The 15,750-nt window shown below is 40.0% G+C and overlaps 2 protein-coding genes across 2 annotated transcripts in view; one reads left to right on the top strand and one right to left on the bottom strand.

Moving 5' to 3' along the window:
* IARS2 (isoleucyl-tRNA synthetase 2, mitochondrial) overlaps positions 1-10,989 on the top strand; it is a 31,522-nt gene extending 20,533 nt beyond the window's left edge. Inside the window, exons 14-22 of the mRNA XM_010282862.1 lie at positions 3,515-3,623; positions 4,419-4,521; positions 5,542-5,667; positions 6,062-6,193; positions 6,830-6,936; positions 7,801-7,946; positions 8,110-8,300; positions 10,356-10,500; positions 10,624-10,989. Coding sequence (XP_010281164.1) covers positions 3,515-3,623; positions 4,419-4,521; positions 5,542-5,667; positions 6,062-6,193; positions 6,830-6,936; positions 7,801-7,946; positions 8,110-8,300; positions 10,356-10,500; positions 10,624-10,775 — 1,211 coding nt within the window. The 3' untranslated portion in view covers positions 10,776-10,989. The remainder of the gene's footprint in view (positions 1-3,514; positions 3,624-4,418; positions 4,522-5,541; positions 5,668-6,061; positions 6,194-6,829; positions 6,937-7,800; positions 7,947-8,109; positions 8,301-10,355; positions 10,501-10,623) is intronic.
* A 204-nt stretch (positions 10,990-11,193) lies between these two features.
* RAB3GAP2 (RAB3 GTPase activating protein subunit 2 (non-catalytic)) overlaps positions 11,194-15,750 on the bottom strand; it is a 42,705-nt gene continuing 38,148 nt past the window's right edge. Inside the window, exons 32-35 of the mRNA XM_010282860.1 lie at positions 14,570-14,659; positions 14,267-14,485; positions 13,418-13,576; positions 11,194-13,130 (exon numbers count right to left, since the gene is read on the bottom strand). Of these exons, the coding sequence (XP_010281162.1) occupies positions 12,984-13,130; positions 13,418-13,576; positions 14,267-14,485; positions 14,570-14,659 (615 nt within the window). The 3' untranslated portion in view covers positions 11,194-12,983. The remainder of the gene's footprint in view (positions 13,131-13,417; positions 13,577-14,266; positions 14,486-14,569; positions 14,660-15,750) is intronic.

Raw genomic sequence — 15,750 nt, 5'->3', positions numbered from 1 at the left:
CATAATAAACAGTTATAGATTTCCCTGCCAGTTCCAGTCTTGCAAAAATAAGTCATTCTCTTCAACACCTCTGCAACTTGGGGAACTTAGGCCTGAGTTTTCACTGGACTTGAACTAGCTGTGTCTGAGCTTATTAAATGAGATGCAGCAGTTATAAAATGCATCCCTTTCTCTGATGACCACACATTGCTTTCAGAAAATACGGCGGGTTGGGTTAGGGGTGGGGAGGAGGAATAGGAGAGAGAGAGATTCTGGAATGCGAGGTTTTTGAACAGTTTGAAGGAATTGCTCAGTTACAGCAAACTCAGTTGCCTAAATCTTAGGTTGCATGGATACAGTTGTATTTCTAACACTTGCCCTGCTGCGTTTCCTACCAGAGACAGGGCATAGTTCTGATGGAAACGATTTAAAGTTGCTCTTTTCTCATTGAATTACCGTTGGCTTCCTTTTTGCAGGCTAGGTGTGTCAAAGGTACCACTTCTAGCTAAATGACAAATTAACCAAACCGTTCTACATCAGCAATGTGGCAGGTAGGAAGGTGCGACTTACACACTAAGATCAAAGATTTAGCTACCGTAGTCACAAAACCAAAAATGTACAGTTATAACTAGATCGTGTGTAAAGAAATGCTAATTCACTTGCACCATTGAGAGCAGATCCACAAGTGCAATGTAGTCTGAAAAACGCGCTGCTGCTGAAGCTTCCTGGGGATACTGTTTGCTCCATTAATGCTCTGTTTGCCTAATGCGGTTTTCACTAACAGTTTGTTGTTGTGCTGTCTAATCCTGTTTCTTGCTACACATGCCTCAAATATTTTTTGGAAAGAACTGTTTCATATTCTTTAATGCAATGTTAAAATTTAAGTCTGAACGCTTCAGTACATGAATAAATTCATTTTCACAGTACTGTTGTGAGGTAGAAGAGTGTTAACACACTGCCTCCAAAAAGAAGGTGTGGCAAAAGGAAAATTTGGTTCAAAAGCATTTGCTAATTTTGAATACTCAGTGCTGTGGTGCCTAGGACTATTTTTTTTTTTTTTTTTTTTTTGCTTTGAAGTTCAGTTTGTGTTCAGCCTTTTTAATAGTGCTTATTTCAGTAGCTGGCTTTGGAGTAGCCATTTTAGAGAATTCTTTTCTGTCTTAAAACTCTCTTGACATTTTCCTCATGAGCAGAGTGCCATCAGTACTACAACCTTGAGATTATATGAAATATTTTGAAAAATAATAAATATGCACATTGGACTGTATTGTGATGTGATATGCCATTGGTAAAAATCACACAGCTTTTTACCCATAGTTTTGTATCGCAATGATGGCAGCTTTCAACATCATAACTTTTTTCCTATCTTATTGGCTAATATTTAACTGAATGAATGTGATTATTTTACAACTTACCTATCTAAGTGTGTAAACTTTTGTGCTGACTGAGAGGCTTGAATTTATCTTAGCTGATTCATTCCTGGCATTAAAATACAATACGTTTAATCTAAAAGTCAAAGTCTGTAAGATCAAAGATACGGAATCTTGAAATCCAAACTAGAAGGATCGTAAATTGTAATTCTCTTTAATGACCTATGTACTATACGTCAGTGCAAAACAAACAACTGAAAAGTCTCTTCGGAGTTGTGGGACATACTGTTCCATTTACAAAGAAACGTGCGCGCTGTTCTAATTAATTTATATATAACCATCGCAACTTTAACGAAACTGAGGTAGGGGAGCTACCCGTGCACTTAAAAGGCAGGCTTTGTATATGCAAAACCCGTGTTTGTATTTTACAGAGGTAAAATGTTCAGGCCTCCATTAACTTTGTAAGCTACATTAGCCAGCCTGCCAGATGTATGAGTTCCTGTCAGAAAAGGCTAATACAGTCTGCTGTTTGTAATCAGTTGTTTATTTAAATTCTTCTCTCCTCTAAGTTGTAACTACTGGCATTTCCATTAAAAGTTCACTTCTCTAAAACCAGTGGCTAGTAAACTAGTTGTAAACAACAAATGTGTTGTTACAGATTTTCCATTGTTATTTTCTTCCTTACTTTTTTTATGTTGTCCTTACAAGTATTTTTTCAGTCTGTTAGTACAAAGGCTGATCCCTACTTATTCTACTTTTAAAAACCCAAATGCTTTGTAGTTTTTCTTGAAGGAATAAACAAATGTGTTAAAAACCATAACATCCACCCACACATTTTTCCTGTGCTATCTGGAACTGTATGGCCTTGACCTTTGTAACGTTGAACTTCCTTTTATTGCAGGATGGATCTAAATATCAAAACTTCCATTAAGTTAAACAAATAAATCAAATGTGCCAGCAGCAGAAAGAAGCATTGTCTCAGAGGTCCTAGGAAAGGAGCTAGCAGATAAAAACTGAGCAGAAAAACTTTTGTCTGAATATCTGGAAAATTGCACCAGCAACTTTTAGAATCAACACTAAATTCCTGCCAATTATGTGTGTAATTTTGCACATTTGTAGGCTTTGACTTGCACGTTCTGCTGTGTTCCACATCATTCTGTTCTCACTCTGATGGTGACCTGTCGGGGACTGTTCAGGATGAGGAGGGACTTCTTGAGCCAACAAGTTTTGTACCTTTTTGTACAGCAACTGAATTCCACCAGTAAAGCCATTAAAACTTTGCCTTCTTTCAACCCTGTGGGAAGGCTGGGTTTGCTCTCCTGCTTTTAATGGGCCATCAACTAACACCCAGGCTATGTGCCTTGTAGCCCTTTTTTTTTTTTTTTTTTTTTTTTTTTTTTACTGATGCCAACAGTACTCACCTAGCTCTGGCTGTTCTTTTCTAATATTCCTCTTTTTTTATGTATTTATAAGGAATAATATTTCCACTCAGCCTTCACTTGGATAAGCTGAGCAAGCCAGGCTTTTCCAGACCCCTCTCGCTCACAACAGGCTTTGTTTCCCGTGTTGCCCTAACCCCTTCCTGAATTTTTTTTATCGTTCTGGAACACCGGTGACCAGAAATGTAAGTCCTGTTGCAGGTGAGCTGCAGTCACTGCCAAAGCTTCCTGGTCTCCTCTGAAAATACCTGATGCCCTGCACAGGCCAGTCAGGCACATTACATCTGTGACTTCTTTCCTGAGTCATTCCCAAATGCTGAAGTTTCAGGTTGCAGCATAGATTTTTATTAATTCCAAAGTATGTGATCTTTACTTGGGTCCTTCACTTATTTAGGAGTACTTGGAAAGTTTGAGAACTTCTTATTAAGTGCTCTGAGCGTGATAGCTGCTGTTTTCATAATTTATTATTTTGTTTGTGTAAAAGCAGGCTTATTTGTTAAATTTTGGAGTTCAGTGAGTCTTGGATCTTTAAAAAATTTGTGATGCTCATGAATCACTTGTATCATGTTCAAGTAATCATACACCATTTATAAAAGTAACTTATTCTGCTCTTCAAACCCAGCAGATAAGTTTTACTAATTACTTTCAGCCATTTTTCTGTTAAGTGTATTTAATTGCTTGAAGATATAGGCTGATATTTTAAACAAAAATCTTCTGTTCTTAAAGGTGCAGAGCAAAGAGCAGATACATACCTTGAAGGAAAAGACCAACTGGGAGGTTGGTTTCAATCCTCTCTATTAACCAGTGTGGCAGCAAGGAAAAAAGCACCATATAAGTAAGTGTGTGGATTGCAGACACATTGCTAGTTCATTTCTTAAATATCGGGCTTTTGATAGTGTGGATGGTAGCATAGAAACAAGAGAAATCAGGCCATTACTAAGTGACTGATTTCTGTTATTCCATTTTCAGCATAAAGTTTTCCTCAGATTAGATTGTAATGGATTTATTGTTTAATTTTTTTCCATCATAACTTTAATAGATGTTTTCTTTCTCAGTGATCTAGGCATATCCTATTACATGTTACCAGATACAGAGCTGTTCTTCTGCAATCTTTCCCACTCCTGTAGTCAAAGGGATTATTATGAGAGGTGCAATATGAAAATCTCCTAAGGTCCTTGGCTTGTGAATTGAATGTTAGGCTGTAAGGAATTCAGAATCACTGTGTGCATGTCTTCTACTGGAGCTGTGACGTACTGTTTGTCCCCTGGAAGATGAAAAGCATAGGGAAGGGTAATGTGGGTCAGTTGTGCTGTGCAATTTTAGGAGATGTTGTGGCTTAAAGAGTAAATAGTACTTTACTCTTGAATTTGTCCAAAATATGTGTGCCTTGGGTATCTGCAAACAGCCTCTTGCTCGCATGGCAAAATTAAATGTGGAAAATAGAAGTTGTATGCAGTACCTGGATTTTAGTACAGCATATTCATGGTTGGTTGAACTTGACAGATGAAGCCTCAGGCTTACCAAAATAGAGGGTTTCTGTATGTTATGACTTGGCAATATCCTCATTAGATATCTATTCTTAATGTAGATTTTTCACTGGGATTTTGTTTTCACTGAAATCTTTCTTCAGGACTCTGGTAGTTCATGGATTTACCCTTGGTGAGAAAGGGGAGAAGATGTCTAAATCTATTGGCAACGTGGTTGACCCCGATGTAGTTATCAATGGAGGTGAAGTAAGTCAAATTCTTTAATTTCTTAGAATGGCTAGTTAGAATTTTTCACTGCCAGACTCTGCAACTGTCCGTGGCATGTTTTTCTCTAAACAGCTGTCTTTCAGCAGAACTCTGTAAGGCTCTTGTAAAGACCTTGGCTACACTGCAATTCCATTTGGCTGGAGTAAAAACCTTGAGGAGTTTTGCTTCAGCTGTAGTGCCAAAAAGACTCCACACCTTTGTTCTGTACTAGGAGAAAAGAAAACGCATTATATAGAAGGTGTAGAGTGGTTCCTTTTTACTTGGGAACCTTGCTGATGGAAGGAGACCAAAAAAAAAAAAAAATTAACCTTTGCTTTCAAACTGACTGAAACCTACAAGCTGGGCCTAGCAGTAGAGCAGTCAGAGTAGCGGTTGCACCCCAGCCATCTGTCTGCTCTCAGCCTAGGCTGTTTATTGACTCTGGAAACTTACTTCATTCTGTGGTCAGGGAGGTTGCGCTGCAGGTGATGCTTGGTTTTTTTTTTTTTTCTTTCTTCTCCCCAGTCCTCCTGTTGCTCTTTCTGAGGCTGCTAAGCAGATTTTGCAACTCTGGACAAAAGAATCAATCCTTACAAAGGTTTGCTTCTCTGATTCAATAAAACACACAGTAGTTTCTGTTCTTCCAAAATGGAGAGAAGCTATTTTCAGAGTTGAAAACAGGGTAGAAAACAGTCTGAAGGCGGGGGGAAAAGTATGTAGTTTTAGGTATTAACATTGCTAATTTTAATGTTAAGAGTTCAAAGGATTCAAGGCTGTAAGATGAGTTTAGCTGGACTTACCCAAGTTCTAGCACTGCCTGTGCATGGAGTGCTGTGCATATATATTGTAGCCCTGGCTTAGCACTAAACTTTGCTAAAAGAGGGTGAAGGCCTCCAAATACAGCGGCCTCTGGGCACACTTACAGATATATTCGCAGCACTGACAACACGGAATTGCACTGTTCGCTGTGCTGCAGGATCCCCAGCGGTTTTACTAGTGTGCCTTTCTGTCTCTGCTTAGGATCACAGCAAGGATCCTCCATACGGTGCCGATGTTCTCCGCTGGTGGGTGGCAGAATCAAATGTTTTTACCGAGGTGCTGATTGGGCCTGTTGTACTTAATGCTGCAAGAGATGATATCAACAAGGTAAGAGCCAAATATGCTAACATTCTTCATTCTAATGATAGGTCCTCTTTGTATTTGGTTTTCTGTTGGCTGAGTACAATTCATTGCAAAGCTTTTCAATCTGTAGAGTAAAGAAAACTTTTCCAAACTCATTTAGATAGGTACTATTGCTTTTTACATCCGTGGATCAAATAGTCAAGTGTACTAAGGAAAAGACTAGTTGTTGCAGCACACTTTGGTGATAGTCTTTACTTTTCTATAGGTCCTTTTGGCATATGTTCTTCATGATGCTTTCGTAACTATTCAAACCATCATTGCAAAAACCAGCCTGTTTTAGTTAATTGATTACATTATCATTTTGTGTTTCATTGCAAGTGCAGACCATTCATATTTAATTTTTCTCATTTGTTCCTAGCTTCGGAATACACTACGCTTCATGCTGGGAAACATGGCTGGCTTCAGTCCAGAAACCGATGCCATCCCTGCTTCAGAGATGTACATAGTAGATCAATACATGCTGCATTTATTGCAAGATTATGGCAGCAAGGTAGGGGTACACTGTATTTAGATGAATATATGTGTAATGTTTTTTGTTGGTTATATTGGTTATAACCTCTAGGGAAAATTCTTTAAGTGTATCAGTAAAGAATGTGTGCCAAGTGGGTAAATTATGACCACAAGGGTTTCTTTGATACAATAGGCACTCCCTTAAGCTCGTTTCAACTTCTGAGAGCAAGGCTTTATTTTTAACATGCTTGGTTTTAACATTGACCAGTTTTTCCCACTCCCCCCCGCCCCCATCCAAAGCCTCAAAATAGAAATAGTTAGAATAGGATATAAGAAACCAAAGCCAAAACCTTCTAGAGCTTTGGAAATCTGCTGTAGTCCAAAATTTAGTAATTTCTGTCACTCAGAACCATTCTGCTGAATGAGAAAGTATGGGCATAATTTCTGGGGTTCCCCCTGTCCTCTGCCCTCAAATCTGAATTGAAATTATTTCTTTGTCCTAACAGTTAACTGAATTAATTTTTTTTCCCGTCCAACCTTTTGAAGAAAAGACTCTCCCAAACTTTGTCTCACTCATTACAGTTTCTGTAAGGTCATGTTCATCAGGGGTTGTCATTGGATGCCATGTGATGAAAATGGATACACTGTTCTCGTGTCTTTCTTCTCCCTCTCCCAGGTTACAGAAGCATACAAAGAATATGATTATAGCAAAGTTGTTCGATTATTGCAAGCATTCTGCTCCAGAAACTTGTCTAACTTTTATTTCAGCATAATCAAAGACAGGTAAGTTCATTACTGCTGCCTTTAAAAGGGGAAAAAAACAAGTTAGTTAATTTGAGATAGAGCTAATAGCATTTCAGGTGAATGCTGAGTGAATAGAGGTATTGCAGAGAAATTTCAGTTATGTGTCATGCTCTAGGGCACCAAAGCTCACAAGTGAAAGCTTAGCTGCTTTCAGCTGGGTATTTTTGTCATCAGTGTGCTTCTATATTCTGTCCATTTTGAAAGGTAATCAAATGTATGCATTTAAAACTAAACAAAGTTTTAAAGGTAGATTCTTGGATCTGTATTTCTACATAGAAGTGTGTGCATGTGAATTGGGGAAGGGCTTATTGAACTTACCTGGGCAACCTAATGTCTTACTGATCTAAAAAACAGGTAAAGAATCCTAAGGATGTGACTGATACCCTTTGTACGTTTGAAGGCATTGTTTCATTGGGGAGGGAGGTATGGGGTTGTACTGATCGGGGGTTATATTGATGTTAGGTTTCCGGAATGCAAGTAAGGGGGTGGGGAGGGTTGTGTGGAAAAGCCCTAATGCTAAATTTTACAGATGAACCAGAACAAAGGGCTAAGAGCTGCAGGCTCACCTCCCTGAGGGAAGATTCTCTTTGATACAGATGAAGCAAATTAACATGCCATATACAAATCTCCTTTCCTATGACAAAAATATGGCTGCATATCCAAATGGCCCTGTACCTATGCCACCGTGCTTGCCTAGGAAGGGCAATTCAGAAAAGCTTCCCCTAGAAAGGCATGCTAGGTCAGACTTCTGTACTTCCATGGCAGTCCTGAAAGCATGGCTCTTGAGCAAGAACAGTAACACGAATGTACAAACACTTTCCAGCTTTCATCTCTGTCTTGCAGGCTCTATTGTGAAGAAGAAAAAGATCCTAAGCGCCGTTCGTGTCAAACTGTGCTAGCAGAGGCTTTAGACATAGTAGTCCGATCCTTCGCACCAATTCTTCCTCATTTGGCAGAGGAGGTTTTCCAGCACCTCCCTTACAAGAAAGGTAAAGCATGTTTAATTCCTAAGGAATTCCTGGTGCAGTGTTTAATGACACAGTTTAAAGGAATGCAAATAGAGAGACAGGCCATTCTTTTTTTACTCATTTAATAAACACTTGAATAGCAAGGCACTAAATTAAAAATTCCTTTGCTTGCTTTGCTTTCAAGACTCAGAGGGTGTGTTTCGTACTGGGTGGATTAATGCAAGCTCAGCGTGGAAGAAGCCGGGCATTGAGGAAGCAATAGAAGGCGCGTGTGCAATGAGAGACTCTTTCCTTGGGTCCATCTCTGGCAAGAATGCTCTGGAATATGAAGTCGTCATTGTAATTGAGCCTGGATTGCTGTTTGAATTAATGGAGGTAAAAGATGCAACTAAGAATAGTGTTGTCTGTGAAAAAAAATGCTAATTTCTGTAAACTTTCTTCTGCTTTGTACTTGCTAGAAAATCACAGAATAGTTGAGGTTGGGAGGGGTGGCTGGAGGTTACATAGCCCAAGCCCCTCACTCAGGTAGGGGCAGCTAGAGCAGGTTGCCCAGGATTGTCCCTAGTTGGGATTTGAATACTTCTCAGCATGGAGACTCAACAACCTCCCTGTGCTACCTGTGCTAGTGCTTGACCACCCAGTGGTCGTCTTTCACAGTAAGAAAAAAAAAAGTGGTTTTGTGTTTTCTTGGAACTTCCTCTTTCAATTTCTGTCTGTTGCTTCTTCTCCTGTCACTGGTCCTCTGAAAAACCACTGAAAGCACCTGCCTCCATCTTTACACCACCCCATCGGGTGTTCATATACATCAGTAAGATTCCTCTGAGCCTTCTCTTCTCTGGGCTGAGCAGTCCTAAGGGTCAGCCTCTCCTCATACAAGAGATGCTCCAGTCCATCATCTTTAGGGCCCTTTGCTGGACTCGCAATGTAAGTTCACATCTCTCTCACTGGGGAGCCCAGAGCTGGACCCAGCACTGCAGCTGTGTCTCACCAGGGCTGAGTAGCGAGGCAGGATCACCTCCTTCCACCTGCTGGTGTTGTCCTGAAAGGGGGGTTGTATGCCTGGTGTGCAACACTCCAACATACACACAGAGCAGAATTATTTTATTTTAAAGCATATTTGTGCAGATATGGGTGCTAGGTAGCAGTATTCTATGGATGCTAGGTGGTATTCCACAAAGCTAGTACACCACACAAAGGAACTGCCATGTGTTTATCCTGCTACAAGATTAGTGAGAACCTCCCAAATTTACATTCAGTGGCTAGTAATTACCACATTGAGTATTATTGCCACATGCTCCTAGAAAAAGTGGGGAGCTAGTTTGCATAGCCCCTCAATTGAGTTGGTGATTGTGATTTCCCCTGCCACCTTTACCTTAGGTATTGTGGAGTCTGCTCATCTCATGACAATTAGTTACAGTTTTCAAGAATAAAAAAGCAACTTGGTCTTCCTGGTTTAGTGCTTAAGTACAACTCCATCTTCTTGACCACTCAATCTGGGTTCATTAATGTCTTTTAATTGTGTTCTCTCCTACTGACCTGCATGCCTAGAATCTTTCACTTGTCTCTGATGGCACTGGCAGTGCTTTTGCTAATGCAGGATGCTGGTGGCTGCCTCTGGTGTGAGAGCATATTGCAGGCTCTTGGTCAGCTGCTTGTCCACCAGGACCCCTTCTCTGCTAAGCTGTTTTCTAGCCAGCTGACCCTCAGTGTGTCTTTGTGTCTGGGGTTATTCCTCCCAAGGGCCAGAACTGGGCTGTTCCCTTTATTGAGCTTCATGAAGATTGCTGCTAGCCCCTTTCTCCATCCTATTGAAGTCCCTCTGAATGACAGTGCAGCCATCTGGTGTATCAGCCACTCCTCCAAGCACTGTATCATCCAGCAAACTTGCTAAGGGTATGCTCTGCCCTATCATCCAGGTTATTAATATGTTACACAGTACTGGACCCCATACTGACCCCTGAGCTACACTGCTAGAGCTAGACTCCTCAAAAACACCTGTTGTAGTGCCACTGGCAGTGCTCTTCTGAAGTTACCTGCTTCCTTGATGTGAGGGTCAAAGTAACTTGAAAAGGCTGCAGAGGGAACCTTGGACCCCAGTTCAAGTCTGTACTCTTCCTGCTGGCAGGAGTAAGTAAATTTTATCCACTCTTACTAGGAACCACTGTCTCCACATTTGTTTTAAAGAATGGAGCACTGTAGAGCTTGCAGCAGTAGACCTCAGTTTTGATGCTGGATTTAAACATAATTACATATATGCATATATTTAGGCACACAAGTGTGTGTAAACTTGTGCTCCCTTCATGATAAGGCTATGACAGCTGTTGCAATCACATACACCATAATTCTACTTTTGCTTTAATAGTTCCTAGGAGGAGGCTGCTGAGGAACAAAAACAGGGTTGCAAGTCTGAAAATTAACTCTCTTCCCTAGGCACTGCAGGCTGAAGAAACTTCAAGTGTTTCACAGCTGAATGAAATAATGATGGCTTCCCAGACAACCCTGCTGAGTGAGCTACCTAAAGAAACACCTACAGATGCAAACATTGTCAAAGGGACCTTTCTGATTAATTTGGAAGGTAAGAAAGACCAGACAGGCTACTGTGCTAAACCGCTGGTTCTTTTCTGCACTCCAGCATGCATACTTGTTCACTTCAGCTGTAGAGTTGAGTATGCCTCAGTAATAATGCTTTCTTTAACAGGTGGTGATATCCGTGAAGAGTCTTCATATAAAGTTATAGCTCTACCAATTGCCAAAGCCAAATGCCCTCGCTGCAGGAGGTACACTTCCAATTCCGCAAGCACTCCCTGCCCCCGGTGCCTGAAAGTCATGGCTGGAAAAGGAAGCACATGAAGATGAAATGCCTGTGCACACACTGCTCTGAAGTCCCGAGTACTAAAGCATACAAAAGCAGTGGCTAACCAGGAGGTTGGTGTTGCTGAAGCCTGGAGAACCAGATGCTTAAGCCCCAGCCTAAGCAGAGTTACCGTGTTTTGGGAGGGAACCTTATGTATATATACCTAATTGTGTATATCACTTTTCAGCTTAATAAAAAGGGTGGTTCAAAATAACTTATTTACTTGTTTTTAACAACCTTTTGAAGTTCACTTCCACTTTAGTGAAACTCCACAGTCAAAACAGCTACTGTAGTTCTGTGGAACCCCTGAGAACCAGTCCGTTCTACCCTGGAGTATACACTACTCCTCTTGTTAAACAGAGCAGAAAAAGAAAAGATGGTGACCACCATTCCCTAAAAAGCAGAAGGAAAAGACACAATGAAACCTCAAATTTTATTTAATCAATTTACACAAATCCACAGCAAATCAGACACAAAATAGCACTATATACAGAGTATTACTTACAATACATTACAGATTTGATTGGTGTAGTGTGTCAGCTCTGGCATGATACTCAGTTACAGTAAAATCCTTTACACAGCTGTACCAGGATCCAGGAATGTAATGCAACTAAGAAATATTTTTGATTTTCCCCCAGGCTCTGTGATGACCAAGCTCTAGCATACTGATAGCTGCAGAAGTCTGAGGTGCTGTCAGGCAAGGTGGTAAAGTCACCTGTACAATCTTGCCTTCTTCCAGTTTTCCCCTACAGCTGTTTTAACCTCAGTTACGGAAGTCAGTATAGAAGTACCTAAAATATACACCAGGGCTGGCCCCTTCTTCTTACTAGAACTCTTTACTATTCTTTATTCTGATCTCATATCACTGCAGGAAGTCAAACAGCATCCAAACTTTTCATGAAGCCTTCATCAGCTACATTAAAGTGCAGTGATTAGGAACAGGGGATGCTGAGCAGGTAAAGGAAGCTGTGTAGAACAAGCCTCCAACCTCCATAACTTTTTTGTTTTTAGGGGGAGTCTAACCCTTAGATCACAGCAGCACATGCTTCAGAAAGATGAGACCAAATTCTGCCTGCAGCAAAGCAGAATACAATGAGTGTTTCTTACACATAATGCAAGAGGAACAGGTTATAAGATGGAGCTAGTAATTTCAGCTGACTTCAAGACAAAAACAGTTTACAGCAATTTCATTTTTCTCTCCTGCCTTCCTTTGTGTAGAAAGTAAACAGTACTAACTGATGCAAGATAATCATGTTTAATACCACTCCAATAGTGAAGATACTCACTATATGATTCCCTGTAGGTACTGTAAATAAAAGTTGGGTTTTCTTAAGGCTAAAGTACTCAGTACTATAGATCTTCAGTGAAGTTGGGTCAACTATTTAAGCAGTTTTTGACTACAAGTTAACATGTGCAGAGATTTATAGCATACTACATCTTCTAGAGTGATAAGATGAGGGAGGAATCTTAACAGTAAGACATGCCTTGACCTACTTAAACTCAGCAGAGCTTAGTAATAAAGGAGAGGGATGTAAATCGAGTAAATGCTGAAGCCCAGCATCCTAGAGACAGTACTGGGAGATCTGGACTAAAAGATGAGTCCCTTCCTAAGCTGTTTCTCACATGGGCTGTTCTCCCTTTGCAGAAGGCCCCAGCACATTTCATCCTATGTCTAGTGCAGTCGTCATTATCACATGTAATGCAGTTAAAAGGCATGAGCCCAGCTCCAGCTCTGAAAAAGCAGTATTGGCTTTACATGGTAACTTCAGAGACAGAAGTTTTTCTCAGGTGAAATTCTACAGCTTCTTTTGAAATTTAAATCATACATGGAACATTGAAACTGCAGCAGTTACTGCCAGCATGAAATACAGAATCTCACAAGATGTGATTTTGTAAATAGACTAAAACTGCTGTCAAATATATCCAATTTAGACTACTGCAAAAAGCACTCAAATGTCAGAAATAAATTACAAAGCATTTCAGATACTGACAAGTGTACTAGAAACAAAACATCTTTGTACCAGTGCAGAATTTAAAATATACTCCAATTTAAAATTACCTTCTGAAATTCTAGGATGGGGAGCATTGTACTTTTTGCTGTTTAACGAGAGCCACACGGAAGTCTCTTTCTGTAAAGGTCAGCCTCATTGTGTGAAATCATGCATTACAGCACTATATAGCAGAACTGTGCCTAACCAAGAGGGTCACGATGAGATGGCTTCTACAGCCTCTATCAGGTTCAAGGCGAGGCTATACTGCCCGTGATTCTCTGGTAAGTGCTCTATGACTTTGTTAACTAGTTTAGCTGTTGTTGCAATTGGCACTTCCACATTTTGAAGTTCCTGGGGGTCCTATAGAAAAGGATAAACAGCATTAGAGTAATTCTACAGATGATCATCTGCACATCAGCCCTCCTGAACTTGTATAAAACTGATGACTAAGGTTTATTAACTCAATTAAGCTGATACTTTGACCCATGAAATTGCTTTACCCTTCATGAAACAGAACTAGCACCAGAAAAGATGAGAACAAATTCTCCTTTCCATTAGTAAGAAAGGGCCATTCCAATGTAATCTCTGTCTTGGTGAACAGAAGCTTTGGAAAATCAACCTGTTTTCCTAAATGGAACTTAACTTACCATAGCTTTGAGCCAAGTACATAGTGTTGGAGGAAGCCTAGCGAGGAGTTCCATACCCTCCTTTGTCTGCATATGAAGTAAAGCAAAGGCCAGTCTCTGTCCAGCCAGTATCAGCAGCTGTGATGCAAGCACTTCCTTGTCAGTCACCTGAAGAAAGGCCTGAAAACAGAAAAATAGAAGGAACTAGAAACCATTTCAGCATGACACAGCTCACTTATCGGGAGGCTTGAAAAGCTGTACCAAAAGCAGCTTCTCGATACTAAAATTTGGACTAAGAGTTTTGAGGCCGTTTCTTTCTGTTACCCATTACCGTAATAAAACATGTTATTAAAAGCTACAGAACAGCAGAAGAGTGAACAAAGGCAGAGAATGACTCTGTACTTCACACAGTGATTAGCCTGAGCACAAGGTCTGTTTCACAGTCCAGCAACATATTCCTAACTTCCATATAATCTCTTCTTTGCTTCTCCCCTCAAGAAAGGGAAGGATTTTCTTGTCCAAGGACCGGTAAACTTTAGATTACAGGCAAAAAAAGCAGATTCCTGAAACAATCAAATATAGTAAAATTAAAAAAGGCTGTACTGGTTTAGACCAGTACAATTGCCTGTGATGTTTCAACTACTTGCTATACACAGGTTCTTGTTGGAAAGAAGAAAAAAAAAGGAGTATAATTATTGATCTTGGAAAAGGTACTTTTCCAGCCTCTGACTTGTTCAGCCTGGGGAGTTTTTTGGGCCTGATAATACTTGCCTAACCCTTCCAGGCATCTGTAGTAAGTAAAAAAGCAATTGTAACCAAATATCTGACACAATGCTGTACTGATTGAAAGTCGTTAAAAGCTGTTATTACCTCCTCACCAAGATGATCCATCCCATAACTATACAGTTCACAGACATAATGCCTTTTGACCACATCCTCAGAGATTTGAAGATACTGAGCCAGGTCCACAGCCAAAGTTGGCCAATTCTTCCCCTTTTCAAAAGGAAACAACTCCTCTTCTGAGACTTCTTTGGCCTTTTGTGATGAACATAGTGTTTGAACCGCTGCACTCACAACTTTGACCAAGAACTTGGAAGCAAAAATTGCAGGTTACTTCAGTATTATTTGACATTTTAGAAGCTTAAGAACTTTCAGTACAAAACTTATACCTACCTGTTGTCGTATGGATAACACATTTGGATCCATATCCCCACTAGGTAGCAGCTGAATTGAAGTAAGGTCTTTGAAAAATGCATTTTTGCCCTAAAATTGAGAACCAAAGACAGGCCTCAGAGATACAGGGCAATACAAATAATCCATTTTGATCCAATACTAAGCAGCCTACTTTTTTTCCCCCCCACATTTAATTTGTACTGCATCTTCTATTTCTCTTTGAGGACAAAAATTAATACTGTAAGTTAAAGCCACAAAACAAAATAAACTTTGGTTCATGCAATCATAACATGTCAAGGATCTGCTTTCAAACTTAAAACCACCTGCCTACTAAATTAGGTAGCTGATATACTACCAGCTGGAGCTGAACTTTGGGTATATTCCAGGGTCCCTGGCTCTAGACCAACATACCAAGCATAGTATGAAGGAAGAAATGCAAACTAACTGATGGAAAAATACATTTCATCTATTACCTATTGATATAGTTGACACTGCTTAATTTTAAGGTCTCTTGAACCACAGATTAACCAAATTTAAAGTAAACCCCTGAACAACGGCACATGGTAAGCCCATGTTTCAGCCCACCATCCTCTACCAGTGACGTACTCACACCAAGCATCTCTGGCAGTCCTGCTCCATACTAACACAGGGAGTAGGGAAACTGCTACCAAAAAAATGCCTATGTTAAAAGACAGTGATGAATGTGTAGGTCTAGATAGTGACTTGCCTTGTCAGAAATAAGGTAATAAACGGTCTTTGAAACTTTTTTAACTGCTTTTTCAGTCATCAGCCAAGATTCTCTAAAGACCTGTTAAAATTCTCTCATAAAGCTCACTGAACAAATGCAAATCTTGAGTGAGTGGAGGCAAAAAGGCAGTGGCTAAGAATAATAGTTGTATATAAAAGAGAAGCAGCACAGGAACAGGATCTAATTTTACTCTTGAGACTTAATATGCATTCTTAAATGACAATAATGATAAAAGACAAGCAAAAAAAGGCATAAAAACAACATAATTTGATCTATGGTAAAATGCTAAAACCAGACTCAACTGCTTCATCACAGTTTGCACATAGACAAGAACCTATGGCAAAAGAAGAGTAATACTCTGCAGTTATAGAATGCCAGTAAATCATTAAGAAACTTGCACAGTATTACAGGACTAAATCATTTTCACCACAGC

The sequence above is a fragment of the Phaethon lepturus genome, unplaced genomic scaffold (genome assembly GCF_000687285.1).
Source record: "Phaethon lepturus isolate BGI_N335 unplaced genomic scaffold, ASM68728v1 scaffold14972, whole genome shotgun sequence".
NCBI classification, from domain to species: Eukaryota; Metazoa; Chordata; class Aves; order Phaethontiformes; family Phaethontidae; genus Phaethon; species Phaethon lepturus.
The sequence above is the reverse complement of the archived record's forward strand: the minus strand, read 5'-3'. Positions and strand labels throughout refer to the sequence as shown.